This window comes from Melozone crissalis, unplaced genomic scaffold (assembly GCF_028551555.1).
Source record: "Melozone crissalis strain CALT ecotype California unplaced genomic scaffold, PUWL_Pcris_2 ptg000120l_1, whole genome shotgun sequence".
Classification (NCBI taxonomy): Eukaryota; Metazoa; Chordata; class Aves; order Passeriformes; family Passerellidae; genus Melozone; species Melozone crissalis.
Window position 1 is genome coordinate 5,433,861 of NW_026535896.1, and position 26,089 is coordinate 5,459,949.

Consider the following 26,089-nt stretch of genomic DNA (forward strand, 5'->3'; position numbering starts at 1 on the left):
TGGGAATGAATAATGGGAATTCGGGACTGAAAATGGGGAAATGGGGACTAGAAAGGGAGAATTTGGGGCTAAAAAGGGGAAAATTTGGTTCAAAAATGGAGAGCTTGGGTTGAGTAAAGGGAAGATTTGGGTCCGAAAATGAGAAATTTGTAACAAAAAAAAAAGGGGGGGGGAGGGAATTTGGGTCCAAAAAAGGGAAATTTGGTTCTAAAAAGGGAAATTTGGGTTTAAAAATGGAGGATTTGGTGCCATGAATGGAGAATTTGGGCTGAAAATTGGAGGATTTGGGTCCAAAAAATGTGAATTTGTACCAAAAGAGGAGAATTTTGGTCTAAAAGGGGAATTTGGGGGCTCAGGTGAGAAGTCTGGATCTAAAAAAGGGGAATTTTAGTCTACAAAAGGGAAAAATTGGACCAAAGAAGGGGAATTTGGGGCCAAAAAGGGAAACTGGGGACTGAAAAAGGAGAATTTGTGTCAAGGAAGGGAAAGTTTGGGACTAAAAACGGGAGTTTGGGTACTCAGGTGGGAAGTTTGGGGTCAAAAATGGGAATGTGGGGGATTTTGGTGTCCCAAGGGGGGAATTTGGGGGATTTTGGAGAATTTGGGGGATTTGGGGTGTCCTGAGGGGGAATTTGGGGGAGTTTGAGGCATTTTGGGGAAGTTTGGGTTTCCTGAGAGGGGAATTTTGGGGGAATTCGGGGGGAATTCATGGGAATTTGGGTGTCCTGAGGAGGAAATTTGGAGGATTTTGGGGGGGATTTGGGGTGTCCTGAGGGATAATTCGGGGGATTTTGGGGAATTTGAGGGAATGTGGGAGGGTTTTGGAGGATTTTGAGGGGTTTTGGGGTGTCCTGAGGGGGAATTTGAGGGGATTTTGGGGGAATTTGAGGGACTTTGGGTGTCCTGAGGGGGATTTTGGGGGAGTTTGGATGTCTTGAGGGGGGAATTTGGGGAAGAATTTGGGGCATTTGGGGAGAATTTGGGGGATTTGGGGCATCCTGAGGGGGAATTTTGGGGGGAATTTGAGGGAATTTGGGTGTCCTAAGGGGTTTTTTAGTGGGATTTAGGTTGTCCTGAGGAGGGAATTTGGGAAATTTTGGGGAAATTAGGGGAATATTAGGGAAATTTGGTGGAGTTTATGGGAATCTGGAGGATTTTGGGGGGAACTTGGGCATCCTGAGGGGGAAATTTGGGGAATTTTTGGGGAGTTTGGGTGTTCTGAGGGAGAATTTGGGCAATTTTGGATGTTCTGAGGGGGAGTTTGGGGTGAATTTGGGGACTTTGGGCATTTTGAGGGATTTTAGGTGTCCTGAGGGGGGGATTTGGGAGAATTTGGGGGTTCTGAGAGGGAATTTTGGGGGATTTGAGAGGAATTTGGGGGATTTTTGTCGTCCTGATGGGGGAATTTGGGTTATTTTGGGGAATTTTGGGGATTTTGGGTTTCCTGAGGGGGAATTTTGGGGGAATTTGGGTGTCCCAAGGGGGGAATTTGGGGGAATTTTGAGGGATTTGGGGGATCTGGGGAGAAATTTTGAGGATTTTGAGGGAATTTGTGGAAGTTTGGGAGGAATTTGGGGGATTTTGGGTGTCCTGAGGGGGAATTTGAGGAATTTGGGAGAATTGGGGTGTTCTGAGAGGGAATTTTGGGGGATCTTGGAGTATTTGGGTGTCCTGAGGGGGGAATTTGGGGATTTTGGGGGAAATTGAGACATTCTGGGTGTCCTGAGCGTGGATTTTTGAGAGAATTTGGGGGAAATCTGGGGAATTTTTGGTTTCCTGAGGGGGAATTTGAGGGATTTTGGGGGGAATTTATGGGAATTTGGGTGTCTTAAGGGGGAATTTGGGGATTTTGGGGGGAATTTGTGCGATTTTGGGTGTCCTGAGGGGCAATTTATAGATTTTGGGGCAATTTGGGGGATCCTGAGGGGGGAATTTGGGAGATTTTGGGGAAATTGGGGGATTTGGGGAATTTTGGGAGATTTGTGGATTTTGGGTGTCCTGAGGGGGAATTTGGGGGATTTTTGGAGGAATTTGAGGGAGAATCTGGGGAATTTTGGAGGGTTTTTGATGTCCTGAGGGGGAAATTGAGGATATTTAGAGAATTTTGAGGGAGTTTGGGGGGAATTTGGGGGATTTTGAGAAAATTTGGGGGAATTTGGGGAATCTTGTGGAGATTTTTTTTGGATTTGGGGTGTCCTGAGAGGCGAATTTGAGGGGATTTGGGAGAATTTGAGTATTCTGAGAGGGAATTTTGGGGAAATTTGGGGCATTTTGGAGGATTTGGGTGGAATTTGGGTGTCCTGAGGGGGAATTTGAGAGGAATTTGGGGGATTTTTGTTCTCCTGAGAGGGAATTTGGGAAAATTTGGAGATTTTGGGTGGAATTTGGGGGATTTTAGGTGTCCGGAGGGGGAATTGGGGGCATTTTTGGGGAATTTGGGTGTCCTGAGGGGGGAATTTGGGAGATTTTGGGGAAATTTGGGGATTTGGGGCATTTGGGGGGATTTTAGGTGTCCTGAGGGGGGAATTTGAGGGGATTTGGGAGAATTTGGGGTGTCCTGAGGGGAAATTTGGGAGATTTTGGGGGAATTTGAGGGATTTTAGGTGTCCTTAGAGGGGAATTTGGGGGAATTTAGGGAGATTTTTGTGGATTTTGGGTGTCCTGAGGGGAAATTTGGGGATTTTTGGGGGATTTTTGTGGATTTTGGGTGTCCTGAGGGGAAATTTGGGGATTTTTGGAGGAATTTGGGGGAATTTTGGAGGATTTTTGTTGTTCTGAGGGGGAATTTGAGGGAATTTAGAGAATTTTGGGAGGAATTTGGGGCATTTTGAGGGATTTGGGGGGAATTTGGAGGATTTTGGGCATTCTGAGTGGGAATTTTGGGGCATTTTGGGTGTCCTGAGGGGACAGTTTGTGGATTTTGGGGCATTTTCGGGGATCCTGAGGGGGGAATTTGGGAGATTTTGGGGGAATATCAGGGATTTTAGGTGTCCTTAGAGGGGAATGTTGGGGAGATTTGTGGATTTTGGGGTGTCCTGAGGGGGAATTTGGGGAATTTTTGGAGGAATTTGGGGGAGAATCTGGGGAATTTTGGAGGATTTTTGATGTCCTGAGGGGGAATTTGAGGGAAATTAGAGGATTTGGGAGATTTTGAAGGATTTGGGGCAATTTGTAAAATTTGGGGCATCCTGAGGGGGAATTTGGGGCATTTTGGGGGATTTTTGGTTTCCTGAGGGAGGAATTTGGGGCAATTTGGAGAATTTGGGGCATTTTGGGTGTCCTGAGGGGGGAATTTGAGGGATTTTGGGGAAATTTGGGGGATTTGAGAGGAATTTGGGAGATTTTTGTTGTCCTGAGGGGAAATTTGGGTTATTTTGGAGAATTTGGGGGGAATTTGGGAGTCCTCAGGGGATAATTGGAGAAATTTGGCAAATTTTGGGGGAATTTGGTGGATTTGGGGGGAATTTGCGGCATTTTGGGTGTCCTGTGGGGGAAATTGTGGATTTTGGGGAATTTTGGGGGATCCTGAGGGGAAGATTTGGGAGATTTTGGGGAAATTGGGGCATTTGGGGGAAATTGGGGCATTTTGGGAGATTTTGGGTGTCCTGAGGGGGGAAATTTAGGGTGAATTTGGGGGAATTTGGAGATTTTGGGGGAACTTGAGGGATTTTAGATGTCCTGAGGGGGGAATTTGGGGCATTTTGGGAGATTTTGGGTGTCCTGAGGGGAAATTTGGGGATTTTGAGGGGAATCTGGGGCATTTTGGGGGGAATTTGTGGGATTTTGAGTGTCCTGAGGTGGCAGTTTTGGGATTTTGGAGGAATTTTGTGGTGTCCTGAGGGGCAGTTTGTGGATTTTGGGGCAATTTGGGGGATCCTGAGGGGGGAATTTGGGAGATTTTGGGGAAATTGGGGAATTTGGGGGAATATGGGGCATTTTGGGAGATTTTGGGTGTCCTGAGGGGAAATTTGGGGATTTTGGGGGAATCTGGGAATTTTGGGTGTCCTGAGGGGCAGTTGGAGAGATTTTGGGGGGAATTTGAGGGGGGAATTAGGGGGATTTGGGGGGACTCTGAGGGGGGAATCTGGACGATTTTGGGCGAATTTGAGGATTTTTAGGGGGAATTTGGGGCATTTGGGGGCAATTTGTGGGATTTTGACTGTCCTGAGGTGGCAGTTTTGGGATTTTGGAGGAATTTTGGGGTGTCCTGTGGGGGGGAATTTGGCGGGAAATTTCGGGTGTCCTGAGGAGAGGAATTTGGGGGGGGGGAATTTTAAGGATTTTGGGGGGATTTTGGGGAAGTTTGCTTGCCCTGAGGGGGGGTTTGGGATAATTTGTGGGATTTTGTGGGATTTTATAGGATTCTGTGTAATTTTCCCCTCAGAAAGTGTCCCCGGCCGGGCTCCCCACACGCTCGGCCCACCCCGCCCGCTTCTCCCCCGATGACAAATTCTCGCGGCACCGCCTGGCCCTGAAACGGAGATTCGGGGTCCTGCCCATCCAGCGGGGCCGGACCGTGCTCTGAGGGACCCCAAAAACCCCCGGTGGAGGAGATGGAGCTCAGTCAAACCCGCTGAGCTGAACTCGATGGAAGGGAGGGGTTAAACAGGGGGAAACTGCGAATATTAAAGGATTTGGGAGCTCGGAGGTGTCTGAGTGTTGGTGGTCAAAGAAATTAGGGGGTTTTTCCTGGTTTGGGGGGGTTTTGGGGTGTGGGAAGGAATTAATGGCGATCTGTGGGGCGCGGGGGCTGATGGGAGTTAGAGGCGCGGGTATAATGGAGATCTAGGGGGCGCGGGGCATGATGGGAGTTGGAGGCGCGGCTATAACGGGGTTCTATGGGGCGCGGGCGAGGATGGGAGTTGTAAGCGCGGATATAATAGGGATCTATGGGGCGCGGGGGAGGATGGGAGTTGTATGCGCGGGTATAATAGAGCTCTATAGGGCTCAGGGGATGATGGGAGTTGTATGCACGGATATAATAGAGCTCTATAGGGCTCAGGGGATGATGGGAGTTGTATGCACGGATATAATAGGGATCTATGGGGCGCAGGGGATGATGGGAGTTGGAGGCGCGGGTATAATGAGCTCTATGGAGCACGGGGCATGATGGGAGCTGGAGGCCTGTGTATAAGGGGGCTCTATGGAGTGCGGGGGATGATGGGAGATGTAGGCGCGGGTATAATAGAGCTCTATGGAGGCTTGTGTATAATGGGAGTTGTATGCACGGATATAATAGGGATCTATGGGGCGCGGAGGATGATGGGAGTTGTAGGCGCTGCTTTATTAGAGCCGCGGTGCATCACAGGAGATGAAGGCTTTGTTTTAATCAGGCCGCGGGGCATCATGGGGGATAGAGGCGCTGCTTTAATGGCGCTTAATGGAGCCGCAGGGTACGATGGGAGCTGTAGTCCCGGAAGTGGCAGTGACAGAGCGTTTGGGGGTCCGGGAGAGCACCTGGGGGGACCCTGTGGCCTCGGGGCGCCCTTGGGGGGCACCTGGAGGGCTCTGAGGCATCTCCTTGGGGCGCGGGACGTGAACGGGAGTGGCAGGACCGGAACTCGGCCATGAGGGGGCTCTATGGCCACAGGGGATGACGAGAGATGTAGGCCCGAAAGCGGCGCTCGGAGGCCTCTGTGTGCCCTGGGGCGTTTGGGGGTCCCAGGAGGCGTTTGGGGGTCCCGGGTGAGCTCTGGGGGGCAGCCGGGGGTCCCGCAGCGTCTGGGGGTGACAATGGGGCACGGGAAGGCGATAACCGGCGCTGTGGGGAGCGCGGGGCATGACGGGAGCTGTAGGCCCGGCTCCATTAGGCGTCCATGGGGCCGCGGTGCATGACGGGAGTTGAAGGCTAAAAGTTTCTAAAATGGCACCGCCTCCAGGCCCCGCCCCAGCGTCGTTTTCCTGGGCGCTGATTGGTCTCAGCAAGTGACGGGCGGGAGCGTCAGCCAATGGCAGGCGGTGGAGGCGGGAACAGCCCCTTTAACCCTCCAGTACATTCCAGTTCATCACAATATCGCTCCCAGTACATCCCAGTTTGCCCCAGTGCCTCCCAGTATCTCCCAGTCCATCCCAGTACAGACCAGTCCATCCCAGTATCACTCCCAGTCGCTCCCAGTCCCTCCCAGTCCATCCCAGTATCACTTCCAGTATGTCCGAGTTTGCCCCAGTCCCCTCCCAGCATGTCCCAGTCCCTCCCAGTCCATCCCAGTATGCCCCAGTTTGTCCCAGTCCCTCCCCGGCCCCTCCTCAGCTCTGCCCCCGCCCCTTCTATGACCACGCCCCTTCTATGACCACACGCCTTCTTTGCTTGGCCCCGCCCCTTCTTTCATTGGCCCCGCCCCCTCCCAGTTCCCCCTCCCCCCCCCCCCCATTTCCAGTTCCAGCGGCTGCTCTGGGAAGGTGAGTGGGGCCCCAGTTCATCCCAGTTCATCCCAGTAACCCCCAGTTACCCCCCCAGTAACTCCCAGTAACCCCCCAGTAACTCCCAGTAACCCCCCAGTAACTTCCCAGTTCATCCCAGTAGCTCCCAGTAACCCCCCCAGTGCTCCCCAGTCCATCCCAGTAACTCCCCAGTTCATCCCAGTAATTCCCAGTCCCTCCCAGTCCCCCCCAGTTCATCCCAGTTCCCCTCCTGTCCCCCCCCAGTTTGTCCCAATCCCTTCCCAGTTCCCTCCCAGTATCCCCCAGTTTGTCCCAGTCTGTCCCATTCCCTCCTCCCAGTATCCCTCAATTCCCTCCCAGTCCCTCCCAGTTTGTCCCAGTTCCCTCCCAGTATCCCCCAGTTTGTCCCAGTCTGTCCCATTCCCTCCTCCCAGTATCCCTCAATCCCCTCCCAGTCCCTCCCAGTATAAACCAATATCCGCCAGTCTGTCCCAGTTCCCTCCCAGTCCATCCCAGTCCATCCCAGTCCCTCCCAGTCCATCCCAGTCCATCCCAGTCCATCCCAGTCCCTCCCAGTATCTCCCAGTTCCCTCCCAGTTTATCCCAGTTCCATCCCAGTCCATCCCAGTCCATCCCAGTCTGTCCCAGTTCCCTCAAAGGTCACGGAATGGAGCGAGAGCGGCTGCGGGCACTGGTGATACTGGGAGGTACTGGGACAAACTGGGAGGGACTGGGACGGACTGGGACAGACTGGGAGGGAACTGGGATGAACTGGGATGAGCTGGGAGGGAACTGAGGGAGGATTGGGAGGGACTGGGAGATACTGGTTTATACTGGGAGGGGGATAGGACAAACTGGGAGGGGATTGGGAGGGAATTGGGATGGACTGGGATGGACTGGTTTATACTGGGAGGGACTGGGAGGGGACAGAGACAAACTGGGAGGGAACTGGGAGGAACCGGGAGGGACTGGGATGGACTGGGAGGGACTGGTTTATACTGGGAGGGAACTGGGAGGGTATTGGGACAAACTGGGAGGGGACTGGTTTATACTGGGAGGGCACTGGGAGGGACTGGGTCATACTGGGAGGGAACTGGGAGGGACTGGGGTGGACTGGGAGGGCACTGGGTCATACTGGGAGGGAACTGGGATGGTTTGGGGGTTACTGGGACAAACTGGGAGGGAACTGGGAGGGAATTGGGATGGACTGGGAGGGAACTGAGGGAGGATTGGGAGGGACTGGGAGATACTGGTTTATACTGGGAGGGAACTGGGAGGGACTGGGGGAGACGGGGGAACTGGGAAGGGACTGGGATTGAACTGGGATTGAACTGGGTTATACTGGGAGGGAACTGGGACAAACTGGGAGGAACTGGGATGGACTGGAAGGGACTGGGAGGTACTGATTTATACTGGGAGGGCACTGGGAGGGAATTTGGGGGTTACTGGGAGGAACTGGGACAAACTGGTCTGAACTGGGATGGTTTTGGGGTTACTGGGATAAACTGGGATTAACTGGGAGGGACTGGGTTATACTGGGAAGGAACTGGGAGATACTGGGAGGGAATTGGGAGGGAATTGGGATGGACTGGTTTATACTGGGAGGGAACTGGGACAAACTGGGAGGGATTTGGGTTATACTGGGAGGGAACTGGGGGGAACTGGGTCTTACTGGGAGGGACTGGGACAAACTGGGGATACTGGTTTATACTGGGAGGGAGGATTCGTACTGGTCCATACCGGTCCATACTGGTTTATACTGGTTTATACCGGTCCATTATGGTTTATACTGGTCCATACTGGTTTATACTGGTCCATACTGGTCCATACAGGTTTTTACTGGTCCATACTGGTTTATACTGGTCCATACTGGTCCATACTGGTCCGTACTGGTTTCTGACCCCTCCCCTCCCCCCCAGGTGCCTCCAGTTCATTCCAGTACGGTGAGTGACAAACTGGGACAAACTGGGAGGGCCCCAAATGTCCCCAAAGTGTCCCCAAAATGTCCCCAAATGTCCCCAAAATGTCCCCAAATGTCCCCAAGTGTCCCCAAAATGTCCCCAAAATGGCCCCAAATGTCCCCAAAATGGCCCCAAATGGCCCCAAATGTCCCCAAATGTCCCCAAGTGTCCCCAAAATGGCCCCAAATGGCCCCAAATGTCCCAAATGTCCCCAAGTGTCCCCAAAATGGCCTCAAAATGGCCCTAAATGTCCCCAAATGTCCCCAAATGTCCCCAAAATGTCCCCAAATGTCCCCAAAATGTCCCCAAAATGTCCCCAAATGTCCCCAAAGTGTCCCCAAATGTCCCCAAATGGCCCCCAAATGGCCCCCAAATGGCCCCAAATGGCCCCCAAATGTCCCCAAATGTCCCGAAATGTCCCCAGAATGTCCCCAAGTGTCCCCAACAAAGGCAATGAATAAAAGTGGATGAAAAAATGGGATTTTGGTCACTGGGGGAGGGGACACGGGGACAGCGGTGGCACCGGGAGGGGACATCGGGGCCATGGTGGCCTTGGGGACACTGAGACAGTGGCACCAGGAGGGGACACTGAGGTAACAGTGGCTTTGGGGACCATGGGTCAGTGGTGGCCTTGGGGACATCGGGGCCATGGTGGCACCAGGAGGGGACACTAAGATGATGGTGGCCTTGGGGACACTGAGGCGATGGTGGCACCAGAAGAGGACACGAGACCAGAGGTGACACTGAGGTGACAACGGTGGCCTTGGGGACATTGAGGCCATGGTGGCACCAGGAGGGGACACAAAGCCAAGGGTGACACTGGGGTGGCAGCGACTGTGGGGACATTGGGGCAGGGGTGGTGGCCTTGGGGACATCGGGGCCATGGTGGTGGCCTTGGGGACAATGAGGCCATGGTGGGACCAGGAGGGGACCTTGGGTCAGTGGTGGCCTTGGGGACATTGAGGCCATGGTGGCACCAGAGAGGGACACAAAGCCAAGGGTGACATCGGGGTGACAGCGACTGTGGGGACATCAGGGCAGTGATGGCCTTGGGGACATCGGGGTATTGGTGGCCTTGGGGACATTGGGGCCATGGTGGCCTTGGGGACATCGTGGCCATGGTGGCACCAGGAGGGGACACAAGGCCTTGGGGACATTGGAGTGACGGTGGCACCAGGAGGGGACATTGAGGTGACAGTGGCTTTGGGGACAGTGGGTCAGTGGTGGCCTTGGGGACACTGAGGCAATGGTGGCACCTGAAGAGGAGACGAGAGCAGAGGTGACACTGAGGCCCTGGTGGCCTTGGGGACACTGGGGCCATGGTGGCACCAGGAGGGGACACTGAGGTGACAGTGGCTTTGGGTACTGTGGGTCAGTGGTGGCCTTGGAGACATCAGGGCAATGGTGGCACCAGGAGGTGACACAAGTCTTTGGGGACATTGAGTGATGGTGGCCTTGGGGACATTGGGGCATTGGTGGCCTTGGGGACACTGAGGAGATGGTGGCACCAGAAGGTGACACAAGTCCTTGGGTCATTGGTGGCCTTGGGGACATCAAGACATTGGTGGCACCAGGAGGGGACACAATGCCAAGGGTGACACTGGGGGGTGATGGTGACCTTGGGGACATTGGGGTGATGGTGGCACCAGGATGGGACATTGAGTGATGGTGGCCTTGGGGGACATCGGGGCATTGGTGGCCTTGGGGACATTGAGGCGATGGTGGCACCAGGAGGGGACACGAGACCAGAGGTGACACTGAGGTGACAATGGTGGCCTTGGGGACATCGGGGCCATGGTGGCACCAGGAGGGGATACAAAGCCAAGGGTGACACTGGGGTGACAGCGACTGTAGGGACATTGGGTCAGTGATGGTGGCCTTGGGGACATCAGGGCAGTGGTGGCCGTGGGGACAGGGGGTGAGGGTGTCCGTGGGGACATCGGGTCAGTGGTGGCTGTGGGGACAGGGGGTGAGGGTGGCCCCAGGTCTGGCTGTGTCCGGTCCCCGATGTCCCCGCGTCCCTCAGGTGACCGAGCCCAGGGGACGTCCCCCGGTCCCTGCAGCTGCACGAGGCCGCGGTGGCACCGCTGTCCCCACGGTGTCCCCACGGTGTCCCCAGAATGTCCCCATCTCCACAACATGGTGGCCACCATCCCCACGTCCCTCCAGATGCCACCAAGTGTCTCCTGGTGTCCCCATCTCCATGGTGACGTGGTGGCCACCATCGCCACGTCCCTCCAAATGCCACCACCACATGTTCCCTGATGTCTCCTGATGTCCCCATCTCCATGATGTTGTGGTGGCCACCATCCCCACATCCTTCCAGCCACCACCATGGTGTCCCCTCGTGTCCCCATCTCCAAAACATCATGGTGGCCACCATCCCCACGTCCCACCAGCCACCACCACGTGTCCCCTGGTGTCCCCATCTCCATGGTGATGTGGTGGCCACCATCCCCACGTCCCTCCAGATGCCACCACCACAGGTCCCGTAGGTGCCGATGTCCTCGGTGACGTGGGCATAGATCTGCGTGGCGCCCCTGAAGCTGGTGGTGGCCATGGAGCCCTCCCAGCGCATCACCTGGGCGTGGTGGGGGGCCATGAGATGGTGGTGGGACCATGGGGTGGGTGATGGGACCATGGGGTGGGAGGTGGGACCATGGGATGGGTGGTGGGACCATGGGATGGATGATGGGTCATAGGATCAATGGTGGGACCATGGAATGGATGATGGGTCATGGGGTGGTGATGGGACCATGGGGTGGGTGGTGGGACCATGGGATCAGTGGTGGGACCATGGGATGGGTGGTGGGACCATGGGGTGGTGATGGGGTCATGGGATGGATGGTGGGACCATGGGATCAGTGGTGGGTCATGGGGTGGTGGTGGGTCATGGGATCAGTGGTGGGACGATGGGTTTTGTGGGGTTGAGTTGGGTTGGGTTGGATTGGATTGGGTTGGGTTGGTTGGGTTGGGTTGAGTTGGGTTGAGTTGGGTTGGGTTGGTTGGGTTGGTTGGGTTGGTTGGGTTGGCTGGGTTGGGTTGGGTTGGGTTGGGTTGGTTGGGTTGGTTGAGTTGAGTTGGGTTGGGTTGGGTTGGGTTTTGGGCTCAGTGGTGGGACCATGGGATGGTTGATGGGACCATGGGGTGGTGGTGGGACCATGGGGTCGGCAGTGGAACCATGAGATGGGTGGTGGGACCATGGGGTGGTGGTGGGACCATGAGATGGGTGGGGGACCATGGGGTGGTGATGGGACCATAGCATGGGTGGTGGGTCATGGGATGGGTGGTGGGAACATGGGGTGCTGGTGGGCCATGGGGTGGTGATGGGACCATGGGATGGGTGGTAGGGTCATGAGATCAGTGGTGGGACCATGGGGTCATGAGATCAGTGGTGGGGTCATGAGAGGGTGGTGGGACCATGGGATGGGTGGTGGGTCATGAGAGGGTGGTGGGACCATGGGATCAGTGGTGGGGTCATGGGATGGGTGGTGGGACCATGGGATGGGTGGTGGGACCATGGGATCAGTGGTGGGTCATGGGATGGGTGGTGGGACCATGGGATGGTTGAGTTGGGTTGGGTTGGAGCCCCCCCAGTGCATCACCTGGACATGGGTCAGGGCATCAGTGGTGGGACCATGGGTTGGATTTGGTTGGGTTGGGTTGGGTTAAGTTGGGTTGGGTTGGGGTGGGTTGGGTTGGGTTGGGTTGGGCTGGTTGGGTTGGTTGGGTTGGTTGGGTTGGGTTTTGGGCTCAGTGGTGGGACCATGGGGTGGTGATGGGACCATGGGGTGGTGGTGGGACCATGGGGTCAGCAGTGGGACCATGAGATGGGTGGTGGGACCATAGGCTGTTTGGGTTGGGTGGGGTTGGAGCCCTCCCAGCACCATCACCCACCTGCACATGGGGTCAGGGGGTCAGAGGTGGCTCACGTGTCCCCAGTTGGCCCCCGTGGCCATGTTGTGACCATCACGGCCATGGTGGCCCCGCATGACCCTGGTGACCCCCCTTGAGCACATGATCTTAATGGAACCCCATGACCCCATGACCTTGATGGAACTGCATAACCCCATGACCTCCATGTACCCCCATGACCCCATGACCCTGATGGACCTCCATAACCACACGGCCTTGATGGAACTCCATGACCCCATGACCCTGATGGAACCCCATAACCCCATGACCCTGATGGATCCCCATAACCACATGGCCTTGATGGAACCTCATAACCCCATGACTCTATGGCCTTGATCAGCCCCCATAACCACGTGACCCCATAACCCTGATGGAACCCCATAACCACGTGACCGTGATGGACCTCCATAACCCCATGACCCCATAACCATGATGGACCTCCATAACCCCATAACCTCGATGGACCTCCATAATGCCATGACCCTGATGGACCTTCATAACCCCATGACCCTGATGGAACCCCATAACCCCATGACCCCACAACCATGATGGAACTCCATAGCCCCATGGCCCTGATAGACCTTCATAACCACATGACCTTGATGGAATTCCATGACCCCATGACCCTGATGGAACCCCATAACTCCATAACCATGATGGACCCCCATAACCCCATAACCATGATGAACCCCCATAACCCCATAACCATGATGAACCCTCATAACCCCATGACCTTGATGGAACCCCATAACCACATGACCTTAATCAACCCAAATAACCCCATGACCCCATAACCATGATAGACCCCCATAACCAATGGCCTTGATGGAACCCCATAACCCCATGACCCTGATGGAACTCCATGAACACATGACCCTGATGGAACTCCATAACCCCATGATCCTGCTGACCCAACATGACCTTGATGGACCTCCGTAACCCCATGACCTTGATGGACCCCGAGGACCTTGATGGACCCCCATGACCCTGATGGACCCCATAACCACATGATCCCATAACCTTGATGGAACTCCATAACCCCGTATCTCCAGGACCCTGATGGAACACCATAACCCCATAACCATGATGAACCTCCATAACCCCATGACCGTGATGGACCCCCATAGCCACATGACCCTGATGGAACCCCATAACACCATGACGCAATTACCTTGATTGACCCCCATAACCACATGACCCTGATGGACCCCCATAACCCCATGATCCCATAACCATGATGGAACCCCATGACCCTGATAGACCTTCATAACCACATGACCGTGATGGAACTCCATAACCCCATAATCATGATGAACCCCCATAACTCCAATAAATCCCCATGACCTTGATGGACCCCCATAACCACATGGCCTTGATGGAACCCCATAACCCCATGACTCTATGGCCTTGATCAGCCCCCATAACCACATAACCGTGATGGACCTCCATAACCCCATGACCCTTATGGAACCCCATAACCCCATAACCATGATGAACCCCCCTAACCCCATGACCTTGATGGACCCCATAACCACATGGCCTTGATGGACCCCCATAACCCCATGACCTTGATGGAACCCCATGACCCTGAAGGAACCCCATAACCGCACAACCTTGATGGACCCCCATAACCCCATAACCCAGATGGACCCCCATAACCCGATGGCCTTGATGGACCCCCATAACCCCATAACCCTGATGGAACCCCATAACACCATGACCCTGGTTACTCCCATGATCTTGATGGACCCCCATAACCCCATGGCCTTGATGGAACCCCATAACCACATGACTTTCTTGGACCCCCATGATCCCATAACCCTGATGGACCCTCATAACCACATGACCCCATGACCTTGATGGGCCTCCATAATCTCATAAGCATGATGGACCCCCATAACCACATGACCCCATAACCCTGATGGAACCCCCTGGACCCATGACCCTGATGGACCCCCATAACCCCATGATCCCATAACCATGATGGAACCACATGACCCTGATAGACCTTCATAACCACATGACCCTGATGGAACCCCATGGACCCATGACCCTTATGGAACCCCATAGCCACATGACCCTGATGGAACCCCATGACCCCATAACCATGATGGACCCCCATAACCACATGACCCTGATGGAACCCCCTGGACCCATGACCCGTATAGACCCCCCATAACCCCATGATCCCATAACCATGATGGACCTCCACAACCCCATGACCTTGATGGACCCCCATAACCACATAATCATGATGGACCCCCATAACCCCATGACCCTGATGGACCTCCATAACCACATGGCCTTGGTGGAACCCCATAACCCCATGACTCCATTGACCTTGATCGGCCCCCATAACCACATGACCCCGTGACCCTGATGGAACCCCATAACCACATGACCGTGATGGAACCCCATAACCCCATGATCCTGCTGACCCACCATGACCCTGATGGACCCTCATGACCCTGATGGACCCTCATGACCCTGATGGACCCCCATAACCCCATAGCCTTGATGGAACCCCATAACCCATAACCATGATGGACCCTCATAACCACATGACCCCATGACCTTGATGGGCCTCCATAACCCTATAACCATGATGGACCCCCATAACCACATGGCCGCATAACCCTGATGGAACCCCATGGACCCATGACTCTGATAGACCTTCGTAACCACGTGACCTTGATGGAACTCCATGACCCCACGGCCCTGATAGACCCCCATAACACCATGACCCTGATGGAACCCCATGACCCCATAACCTTGATAGAACCCCATAACCCTATAACCATGATGGAACCCCATAACCCCATAACCATGATGGAGCCCCATAAGCCCATGATCCCATACCCCGATGGAACCCCCTGGACCCATGACCCTGATATACCCCCATAACCCCATGATCCCATAACCATGATGGACCTCCACAACCCCATGTCCTTGATGGAACCCCATAACCTGATGACCCTGATGGAACCCCATAACCCCATAACCACGATGGACCCCCAGAAGCCCATGATCCCATAACCCTGATGGAACCCCATAACCCATAACCATGATGGACCCCCGTAAGCCCACAACCTCAACGAACACCCCCCACCACCAACCCCACCAACCCCTCCCACCCCGTTCCTCACCTTGGTGTCCCCCAGGAACCTGGTGAGACACAAGAACGCTCTCCCCTCCACCCTGAAGCGCTCGGCCGCGTGCGGGATGTCCCCGTGCGGGATGTCCCTGTGCAGGATGTCCCTGTGTGGGATGTCCCCGTGCGAGATGTCCAGGCGCGGGACGTCCCCGTGCGGGATGTCCCCGTGTGGGATGTCCCTGTGCGGGATGTGCGGGATGTCCCTGTGCGGGACGTCCCTGTGCGGGATGTCCCTGTGCGGGATGTCCACATGCGGGATGTCCTTGTGCAGGATGTCCCTGTGCAGGATGTCCCCGTGCGGGATGTCCCCGTGCAGGATGTCCCTGTGCAGGATGTCCACGTGCGGGATGTGCGGGATGTGCGAGATGTCCCTGTGTGAGATGTCCCTGTGCGGGATGTCCCTGTGCGGGATGTCCCCGTGCGGGATGTCCCTGTGCGGGATGTGCGGGATGTGCAGGATGTCCCTGTGCGGGACGTCCCTGTGCGGGATGTGCGGGATGTGCGGGATGTCCCTGTGCAGGATGTCCCCGTGCAGGAGGTCCCCGTGGGGGATGTGCGGGATGTCCCTGTGCGGGATGTCCCTGTGCGGGATGTGCGGGATGTCCCCGTGCAGGATGTCCCTGTGCGGGATGTGCGGGATGTCCCTGTGCGGGATGTCCCTGTGCGGGATGTCCACATGCGGGATGTCCCTGTGCAGGATGTCCCTGTGCAGGATGTCCCCGTGCGGGATGTCCCTGTGCAAGATGTCCACGGGCGGGATGTCCACGTGCGGGATGTCTCTGTGCGGGATGTCCCTGTGCGGGATGTCCCTGTGTGGGATGTCCACGTGCGGGATGTCCACATGCAGGATGTGCGGGATGTCCCTGTGCAGGACGTCCCGATGCAGGATGTCCCTGTGCGGGATGTCCGTGTGCGGCGCGAAGCCACTGGCGCCCCACAGGAACACCCGGGGCAGCTGAGCCACCACCAGGAACAGCGCGTCACCTGCCAGGACGGGGTGGCGGGACACCGGGGACGAGCCTGGGGGAGAGGGGACACGAGTGAGGAGACCTTGGAGACCTTGGGGACCTTGGAGATGTTGGAGATGTTGGAGTGATTGGGACCTTGGGGACATTGGAGATGTTTGGACATTGGGGACATTGGGCACACTGGAGATGTTGGGGAGATGGGGACCTTGGGGACCCTGGGGACATTGTGATGATGGAGGGCGTTGGGGACATTGGAGATGTTTGGACATTGGGGACATTGGATATGTTGGGATGATGGGGACACTGGAGATGTTGGGGTGATGGGACACTGGGGACATTGGGGACACTGGAGATGTTGGGGTGATGGGGACATTGGGACATTGGAGATGTTGGGGTGATGGGGCCTCGGCGACCTCGGAGACGTTGGGGACCTTTGGGGGCGATGGGGACATTGGGGACCTTGGGGACCTTGGGGTGATGGGGACCTTGGGGACATTGGAGGCTTTGGGACATTGGAGAACGTTGGGGACCTTTGGGACCTTGGGAATATGGAGGGTGTTGGGGCCCTTGGAGATGTTGGGGTGATGGGGCCTTGGGGACATTGGAGATATTGGGGACCTTGAGGACCTTGGGAGTATGAAGGACACTGGGGACATTGGGGATGCTGGAGCAAATGGGACCTTGAGGACCCTGGGGACATTGGGATGATGGGGACCTTGGGGACACTGGAGATGTTTGGGACCTTGGAGACCTTGGGGACCTTGTGAATATGGAGGGTGTTGGGGCCGTTGGGGACATTGGGGACCTTGGAGATGTTGGGGTGATGGGATACTGGGGACATTGGAGATGTTGGTGTGATGGGGACCTTGGGGACATTGGAAAACCTTGGGGACACTGGAGATGTTGGGGCACTGGGGATCTTGGGGACCTTGGGGACATTGGGGGCACTGGAGATGTTGGGGACCTTGGGGACTGTCCTGGTTTAGGGCAAATTTGTTAAAGAATCTGCAAAGGAGGGCCCCTCCAGAAAGCAAAACCCACACCGCCCCTTCCCCCAACCGGTTCGGGAAAAAATTCCTTGGAGAGAGGTGGAAAGAACCTGTTTATTTCAGGCACAGCACCCCCCAGCACACAAAATGAACAATAACCGATGACACCGCTCTGAGAAAGATGACAAAATCAGAAAGTCTCTTTCGGGGGTGGTTTCTCTGTTCTCAGTCCCTCCGGCGCTGGGCCAGCTGCTGCAGCCAAACGGTGCAAACCTTCGGTGTTCCCAGGTCCCAGTCCGGAGCAGGTTCGAGATGGTCATAGAAACAGGAGAGGAGAAACAGTCCAGGAAGGGATGTGGACTGTTTAGCTAGAACTAGCTAATAAGCAGAGGCCAAAGGAGAGCAGAGGCGAGAGCAGAAAAGAGAGCAAGCAAAGCAGCAAACTGAAGCAAGAAGTGAAAAACAGCCCTATGTACTGCTCGTCTCTGTGTCCCTGATAAGGGAAACCCAAACAAAACTTCCACTCTTCAGAGTCGGTCTTAAAGGCACAGAACAGATGAATGGGGATACAAGCATCATAACGTCACCCCAGGACACCAAGTTGCCAAGGCCTTGGATTTTGCATGGCTGTGGCCTGCTGGTGGCTCTGGGCCCAGGAGTCCCTGCGGCTGCAGCAGGAAGGGTGGCTGAAGGTTTGCTGCCTGCTTTGGTGGCATGGCTGCAGAGGCCAGTGCTGTGAGAGCCCCCTGTGTGAGAGCTGATGAGAGCTGAGCTCTTGGGGACAGCGCTGTGCCCCAGGCCAGGAAGAGCAGCAGTGCCCAGTGCCAGGAGTGGTGTCAGTGGGAGCCCCTGTGCACAGGGACCCCCAGCCCCGGAGTGGCCGTGCCAGCCCCCCCAGGGACCTCCAGCCCCGGGAACGTGGAACAAGTGGAACCCACAAGTGTGCAAAGGCTGCCTGTGCCCAAAGGAATGACCAAGAGAAGTCAGGTTTTAAAAGAAACAGTATTTATTTGCCAAAGATCGGCAAATCTAGGATTTACAGAATATTTTTCGTTATAACGACCGTTATAAATACATCAAAACAATGTACCGAACATATTTACATGAGATCCGAGGGGCTAACAATCTTCAAAACATATTTACAGGAAACTTCTAATGTAGTCAACATATTTACAGGAACTTCAAAACTTTCAAACATATTTACAAACGCATGGCATCTGTGCCATGATGTGCATGAGCCCTGGAAGAAAGGAAGAAGCAGAGCTGGACTCAGCTGGCAGCACTGGGCCCAGCAGGGCTGGGAGCTGGGCCTCAGGGGCTGGGCCGGGTCTGGCAGGGCTGGCGTGGCCCCAGGCAAGCGCAGGGCAGGTCGGGGCTGGTGCTTGTGGCAGCACAATCCAGGCCCCCTGCGGGCACCGTGTCCCTGAGCGGGGCCATCCAGCCCAGCCCCAGCCCAGCGTCAGGGGACCCAGTGTGTGTGTGGGCAGGGTGTGGGAAGCATCTGCCTGTCTTACTTGTGGGGCTGCATCTTTATCCAAGGACCATGGGCTCCTCCTCATCCTTCTCATCCACTTCCATCTCCTCGGTGTCATCCTCCTTATCCACCTCCATCTCCTCGATGGTCTCCTCCTCATCTACTTCCATGTCCTCAACAGGGGAGGACATGGAAGTTGAGGAGGAGTCCACCTCCATCATTTCTTCATCATCCAGCCCCTGGTCCACATCCATGTCCTCCACAGTGTCTCTGTCAGCCTGCAAGGGGCAGCACAATCTCCCAGTGGGCTTCCTGTCCCACACCATCCATTCCCACGTGGCTGCAGCCTGCCCAAGCCGGGTGCCCCCTGCCTGGCATGGCACTGTGCCTCCATGGGCACAGCAGAGCACATCCTGCTGGGATTGGTGCTCCAGAGCTGGCAGCAGGAAAAGCCCAGGCAGCAGCAGCACCTCAGGGCTGAGGGTCAGAGCACAGAGCAAGCGGCAACTGACCCTTGGCAGCCGGTGAAGTGTCTACTGTGCTCGTTTCCAGGTCCTGGACGTTCCACCTGGAACCCTCTGGGAGCTGTGATGTCACTGAAGTTTCAGGGGTGCTGTGCAGTGGGAGATGGGGATGGCAGAATGATCAAATCCTTGAATGGTTTGGCTTGGAAGGGATCCTCAAGATGATCTGGTTCCAAGCTGAGCAAGCTCCCTGCACAGCAGGTTGCTGCGGCCCCTGTCCCACCTGGCCTTGGATGTTGCTGGGGATGGGGCATCCACAGCCTCTCTGCACTGGTCCCTGTGTCAGGGACAAGCACCCTGAGAGAAAAGAACTTTTTACCATCATCAAATCTCTTCTAACTCTTGCAGTTTGATCCCATTCCTCCTTGTCCCGTCACTACAGTTCTTGACCAAGAGTCCTCTCCCACTTCTCTGTAGTCCCTTCCCTCACTGGAAAGGTGCTGAGGTCTCCTGTGACTCTCTGTACAATGTTCATAAGCTGAAATCTGCAAGTTGAAGCTTGTAGGCCCTCTGCAGTTATATAGTGGCGCTGGGGTGGTTCCTGAATTGCAACACGAAATTCTGAGGTATCAATTCATCAGCTGTTTTTATTGTGGTGGGATCCGAGAATTTGGGTCAGCAGAGCCCTATATTGTCAGGGGGAGATGTCTGTGAGCCTGACACAGAATCCAGCACTCAGACTAATCTTTTCTTGAGTATGGTAGGTTTTTTCATTCCTTTCCTCCTGCCCTTAGCCATTGCTAGAATTTCACAGTGAAAATAGAATTGAGGCTGTTTTTCACTCATTACATGTTCTTGTTTGTTTTGTTTCTTCTGCAAGGCTGGGCAAGGTTCATCTCGATGCAAATTCATTCACATCTGAGGAGCTCAAAAAGGCCTTGGCTAAAATGAAGGAAATTGAGAAGGCAGAAAGGAAGGTGAGTTTCCCATTTCTAAAGCAATGCACATTGCAGGGATCTGAAAACACCCTGTTACACTCTGCTGAAACACAATGGTTAAAATGATTGCTTGGAAAACACTGTGCAAACTAATTTTGTGGTGAATATGGACCTGAAATACCTTTATTAACCTGTTAGTGATATTGTTCCCTGACTTTTCTGTATGACTCGAAGATTCTGTGAGTGGTTTGGGTTGGATAGGACCTTAAAGCTGATCCAGTCCCACCCCTGCCATGGGCAGGGACACCTTCCACTATCTTAGGTTGCTCCAAGCGCCATTCAAGCTGGCCTTCGACATTTCCAGGGATCCAGGGGCAGCCACAGCTGCTCTGAACAATGTAATTTATCTGTTTCACTGCAGCTCAATTCACAAAAATGTCTACAGACCCCAAAGGGAACTGGATTGCAGCTGACGGTATTTACAGAGGGTGTTTCCCTTTACTCTCCTTGCTTTGGGTTTCCAACCTTGTGCTCTGGATAGCAAAACCCAAGTGGCCATGGTGAAGCAGGAGCTGACGTTTCCTTACACAAGCTCCAAGTTGTCCATTTAGTTACAAAACAACCCACAACCCAAAGTAAATAGGTGGGAAGATGTGTGACTCATCAGGTACATCAGAGCCTCTTTCCCTTCTCCCCCTCAGCAGTATTTCTTTAACCCTCGCTCCTCCTGCTGCCTTGGTCTTGGCTCACTCAAACAAAAACTGAAAGAGGAGTCAAGGCTCTAAAGTTCTGGTGTCACAGAAAGGCTTTTTCTTCCCTTATGTGGCAGCATGGCATGATTTCATTTGCTGGAGATCATTTCCATAGCAGCATTGCTGATTGATTGCAGGGCTGCTGAAAAGGGCTGCTGGAAATGAGGATCATTGAAATACAAAAATTAGTGATACTCTATTAGGTGAAAATAAGCCATATATTAAAACCCCCTGTTAGAATAGCTTTTGTCCCAGCAACTGGGCTAAAAGCAGCTACATCTAATGGACCTAAAGTATTCCATTTGCAGTCACTCCTGCAGAGAGCAAATCCATCCCTGAAGGCTCAGTGTCAGAGGAAATGGAGTTACACCGAGCCTCTCTGTGCTCCGGCAGAGGCAGCTCGGGGAGGGATGGGTTGGGTGTGGTACCTCTGGTAATTTATCATTCCATTGACACAGCTTTCACCTCCATTGCTCACTTGATTTTCCTCCAGCCCTCTCTGATCCCTCATGGCGAGCAGGACAGTGCAAACCCTCCAGCTGAGGCTCACTCCACATACAAACACATCTTGGCATTTGTGACAAATGCCTTCCAAAAGGGGCTTTCTGCCTTTCTCCTGTCCTTGGGGCAGCACAGCTCCAGCATGGCCTCTCTGCTGCTTCTGTCCCCTGCAGCAGCAGGCTCTGTCCCCAGTGCCACCAGTGCTGATGTTCCTGCACCTCTGGGGCTCTCTGAGATCTCTGACAGAGCCTTTCCTCCTCACCACATGTTTTGCGTCAGCTCTCTGTTCAGGGCAGCCCTTGGGGTGCTGTTACTGCGAGGGAGATGAGCTCAGGACAGGCTGTGTGCTGGCCAAGCCCCATGGCACAGCATGTCAGCTGCCCCCAGCTTATCACTGCTCCTTCTGCCTCCCTTTCTGACAGCTTCTGTCCTCACACTTCTCCCTAGGAGACAGACCCTTCCAGGAATTTGCTCAACGCTTGGAAAGGCAAAAGCATCTTTGTCTGTGTCTGAGAACTCGTTGGAGTCACTGGGCACTTTGGGCTGGATGGGACCTCTGGAGCTCTCCAGCCTCATGTCCAGTTCCAGAGAGGTTCAGCTGTAAGATCAGGGAGGTGCCTCAGGGCTTTTTGCAGCCAGGTTTTGAGAAGATCCACTTGCAGTCAAGCAGAGAACAGCAGTACTGCTGCCTGTGGGCTTGATGTTGAATTGGATGGAAATGGGATGTAGAAATAGTGCACAAATGCTGTAGAGATGTAGAAGTGGTGCACAGAGCTCTACTGTTCTCTCATATTGTGGGTATATCACAGCTAACTGGGTTCCTGGGCTTCTCAGAAGGACCCTGCCCCTGCACCTCTGATGTAGAGCAATAAATCCATTGGCACAGACAGCCAGGTTCCCTTTGTGAATTTTGGGGCTGGCATTCCTTTCTGTGTCTGTCTTGTCTCTCTTCACCTCCTATCTTGTTATCTCACATCTGGTTTTTCTTCCTTTTGTTTCCAAGGCCCGAGAGGAAGAGGTGAGGAAGAAGTTCCGGCCCACAGAGCAGCTGAAGGAGGAGTTTGAAAAGCTGAACATGAAGATAGAAACAGATTATGAAATTATGGTTAAATTAATCAGCAAATTCAACAGCTCTGCCTCCACGCTGGATGATAAAGTCGCGGCGCTTTATGATCTCGAATATTATGTTCACCAGGTAACAAGAATGCCTCAGTAACTACCGTGTAAAATCCAGGGGATACGGTGTCATAAACAGGGCTTTATTTTTCTTATCAGTATCAGGTAATACAAATTGCTTAATTACCATAATCCTGGGACAATAACAGACAGCAGAGGACTAGTGCAGGCTTATTTTATATCCAGGTTGGAATTAATCATCGCTTGTGCCAGGAGCCAGCAGTATTCTGGTGGTTGCCTGATTTGTTGTCTGTTCTCAGGCTGGTTTTCTTATCCTCTCTTTTTCCTTTTTTATCTCCTTAATGTTACAAAATGGCGTTTTAGCTGCCATTTTTGGGTAAGTAGAGTGGTGGTTGCTCAGAAAATAATTATTTTCTCTCTGCTTCCATGGAAAGCTGCCGTGGTTGATGGTAGGTGCCTTTATATCAGTTCACAGAGAACGTCTTTGTACCAGGAAAGGTGACAGCCACCCAAAACCCCCTATTTTGTCTTGGTGTGAGTAAGCAGTGGCAAGCAGAGCCTCGCTGTGCTAATAAGCTCTGTGTGAGGGTGAACATATTTCCTGGCATCTCGCTTCCTGGGGTTTGTGCTCACACTTTTCCCCCCTCTCTCTGATCTCTCTTGCTCTGCTTTCAGCTCACACATTCCTACCTCCCCTTGGATGCAGCTGCAGGCACAGAGCTCTGCTCCCCTGGGCTTGGTGCCTGCCTTGGTGCCACCCCTGGGAGGGTGTCTGGGCATCCAGCCTCTGCTCTGCTGTGTGGGAAGGGACTTGGCTTCTCCTTCCCCAGTGACTGGGGAGAGTCTGGAGTGCGCTGGGAGAGTTTCCAATGGCACTTTGTCATTTCAGAGGGTGAATAGGACAACTGTTGGGAGGTGCCAGTGCAAGCCCTTTCACTGGAACAGCACTTGTTGAACCAAATGTGGTATTTGGAGGCAGGTAGCTGAAGTGTTGCTGCTGTGAGAGAGAGAGTCCATGTGCCAGCTGATACAAGTGTTATTTCCAGGGCTCTTTGTCTTGAACTTCCACTCTGAATTGTCATTGTGGGCGTGCAGAGGCTTCCTTGCTGTTTGTTCTCCCTGCTTTTGTGTCACTGACGGCATCTGTGTGACTCAGAGAACAACTGTGAACAATGGGCACCCAAAGAGCTTCATATTTGTACTCAGGGCTAATCTTGCCTGATTAAGGGTGCCAGAGCATCAGGCCATTGTGCTAAAAAGTAACCCCCAAATGCCCTGGCATGCCTTGAATTCCAGCATAGCGATCTGGACTATTCCAGCAGAAAATCCCTGCAGCATAGGATGGGGCAAACAATTTCAGAATGGCAGAGGAGCAGGGACTGGAGCATCAAAGGGAAGCACATGCAGCATCAAAGGGGTCAGAGAGGGGGAATGGCAGGAGGCTGGCAGGAGCACAGGGGCTCCTTTGTGCGCCGATCACAGCGCTGCTCTGTGCCCGCGCTGCCGGGGCAGATGGCTGGGCAGCACCTTCTTGTCAGGCAGGAAGCTGATAAGAAATATGACTTGTCTCTAAGCCAGCATGGCTTTTCCTCCTCTTTCTTCTTCCAGTCAGTTGAATGCGTCCAGAGCGTTATCTCTGCTTGGGACTGACTTTAGCAGCAGTGGCTTAATGTAATTACTGAACAGCAGCCAAAGGATGCTGGTGCCACATAACTCTGGAAGGGCTGAACTGCCAGGACTCCTCTGCAGCGAGTCACAGCCCTGCTGTGGGAGCAGGGGATCCTTGCAGATGTGGGTGGCCAAGGACTTGTGTAGGGCCACTTTGCAAGTCCCACCTTCCCCAGCCTCCATCAGAGCAGTACCATGCCGTGCCGTGGCTTTTCAGAACTGTTCAGCTCCCGGTCATCCTGCTGCTGTCTCCGGGACACGGGATGCCCTGTGGAGTGGAAAAGGCCATGCCCTGGAGGGTGTGCAAGCAAAGGCTGCTCCCTGCTCTGTGCCATGGTCACCCTGGAGCAGTGGGTGCGGGGCAGCTCGTGCCTCGGAGCGTGCCGTGGGAGCCATGGCTGGTGCCCAGCCCGGGGAGATGCTCTCTCCTGCCTTTGAAGAGTCAGCCCAAGGGCTCTGTCTTTGCTCAGCTTTTGGTTGTCAGCTCTGGTTTGCTTCTCCTCAGCCACGATTTAGCTTGGCATGTTTGGGAGCCCGTCTTGGAGAAGGAGTAGGAAGGTTTGGCTTGCTGGGTTATCTGTAACACGTAAAACCCAAATGCAAATGTGAAGAGGGCAGAGCGTAACTCATAAACAACATTCACGGTGCTTGCACAGCAGTGTGTGGAGCCAAGACCCGTTCTCAGGCATTGCAGGCTCTTTCTCTCAATTATTTACTCTGCTTATCTTCCCCTCTCCTCTGCTCTGACATGCTACACCATCTCTCTCTGCTAATTTCCTCTCCATCGTGTGCAGTTGACATGTTGCTTTCCCTCGCTCTTGTTTTCTAACATTTTCTCTCTCACCTTCCCTCTCTATTTTCTTTCTCCTCCAATTCAAACCTGCTCCCTGAATAACTGCTGTCATACTTGCTCTTCTCCCATCCCTCCCCTCGCCTGCTTTGCCTGTGTACTTTACTCAAGAGCTCTTTTGATCTTTGGTTTTTCTTCTGTGCTGATTTCAGTGGACTGAAGTGAGGTAGAAGCTGCTGCCTTGCAGCATCCACTGCTCCCCAGAGAGGTTAATACCTTCAAGTTGTTAAGTTTGGGGATTTTGTTAGTTTTAGAACTGGAGCTCTCACAACAGACTCTGGTTAAAAAAGATAAACACATCTTCAGAATAAGCTTTACAGCACAACAGCACAATTTACATTCTGCTGTTGTGGTGTCTCACTGACGCTGGGGCAGCACAAAGGACTCTGGTGCTGCTGAGGTTACAGCAGGGGATGGTTTTACCGCTCCAGCTGCTGGATGCAAATTCCTGCCTGTCCATATATTCCCTCTCATGCAGAAGTCAATGTCTGATTCCAGCACAGTTTTTACAGAGGCTGAGTAATAAAAGGACCCACTGGCAGCTGAAATTGGGTTGCTGCATAGATTTCTTTGTAGATAAAGATGGGTCTGCAGAAAAGTGAGAGCTCTGGCAGGCCTGGTTTATAGGGACAGTTTAAAGAACAGCATCTGAAAGGATACAAAAGCTGCTGCAAATCCTGAATCAGCCCCAGCAGACCTGCACAGAGCAGCTTTGCAGAGGGACAGGTGGGTATTGTCCCACTGGGGAGCAGAGATGAGCTGGAGCTCCCCAGGTCCTGCTTTGGTTGGTAACGACAGACCTGTAGGACACAAAGCTTCTTCTTCTCCTGGGTACCTGAAATATCTGACTTAGGGCCAATTTTGATGAAGGTACATGGTTGAGATAAATATAACACTGAGCATGAAGTCATTGACTAGAAGAGGGTCCCACATGCCC

At 53.9% G+C, this 26,089-nt stretch overlaps 1 protein-coding gene across 1 annotated transcript; it reads left to right on the plus strand.

Moving 5' to 3' along the window:
• The first annotated feature begins 250 nt into the window (after positions 1-250).
• LOC128948247 (H/ACA ribonucleoprotein complex subunit 3-like) lies at positions 251-4,525 on the plus strand. Its single transcript, XM_054292867.1, has 2 exons — positions 251-307; positions 4,385-4,525. Exons 1-2 carry the CDS (start codon positions 251-253, stop codon positions 4,523-4,525), a joined length of 198 nt encoding a protein of 65 aa, XP_054148842.1.
• Positions 4,526-26,089: the final 21,564 nt, after the last annotated feature.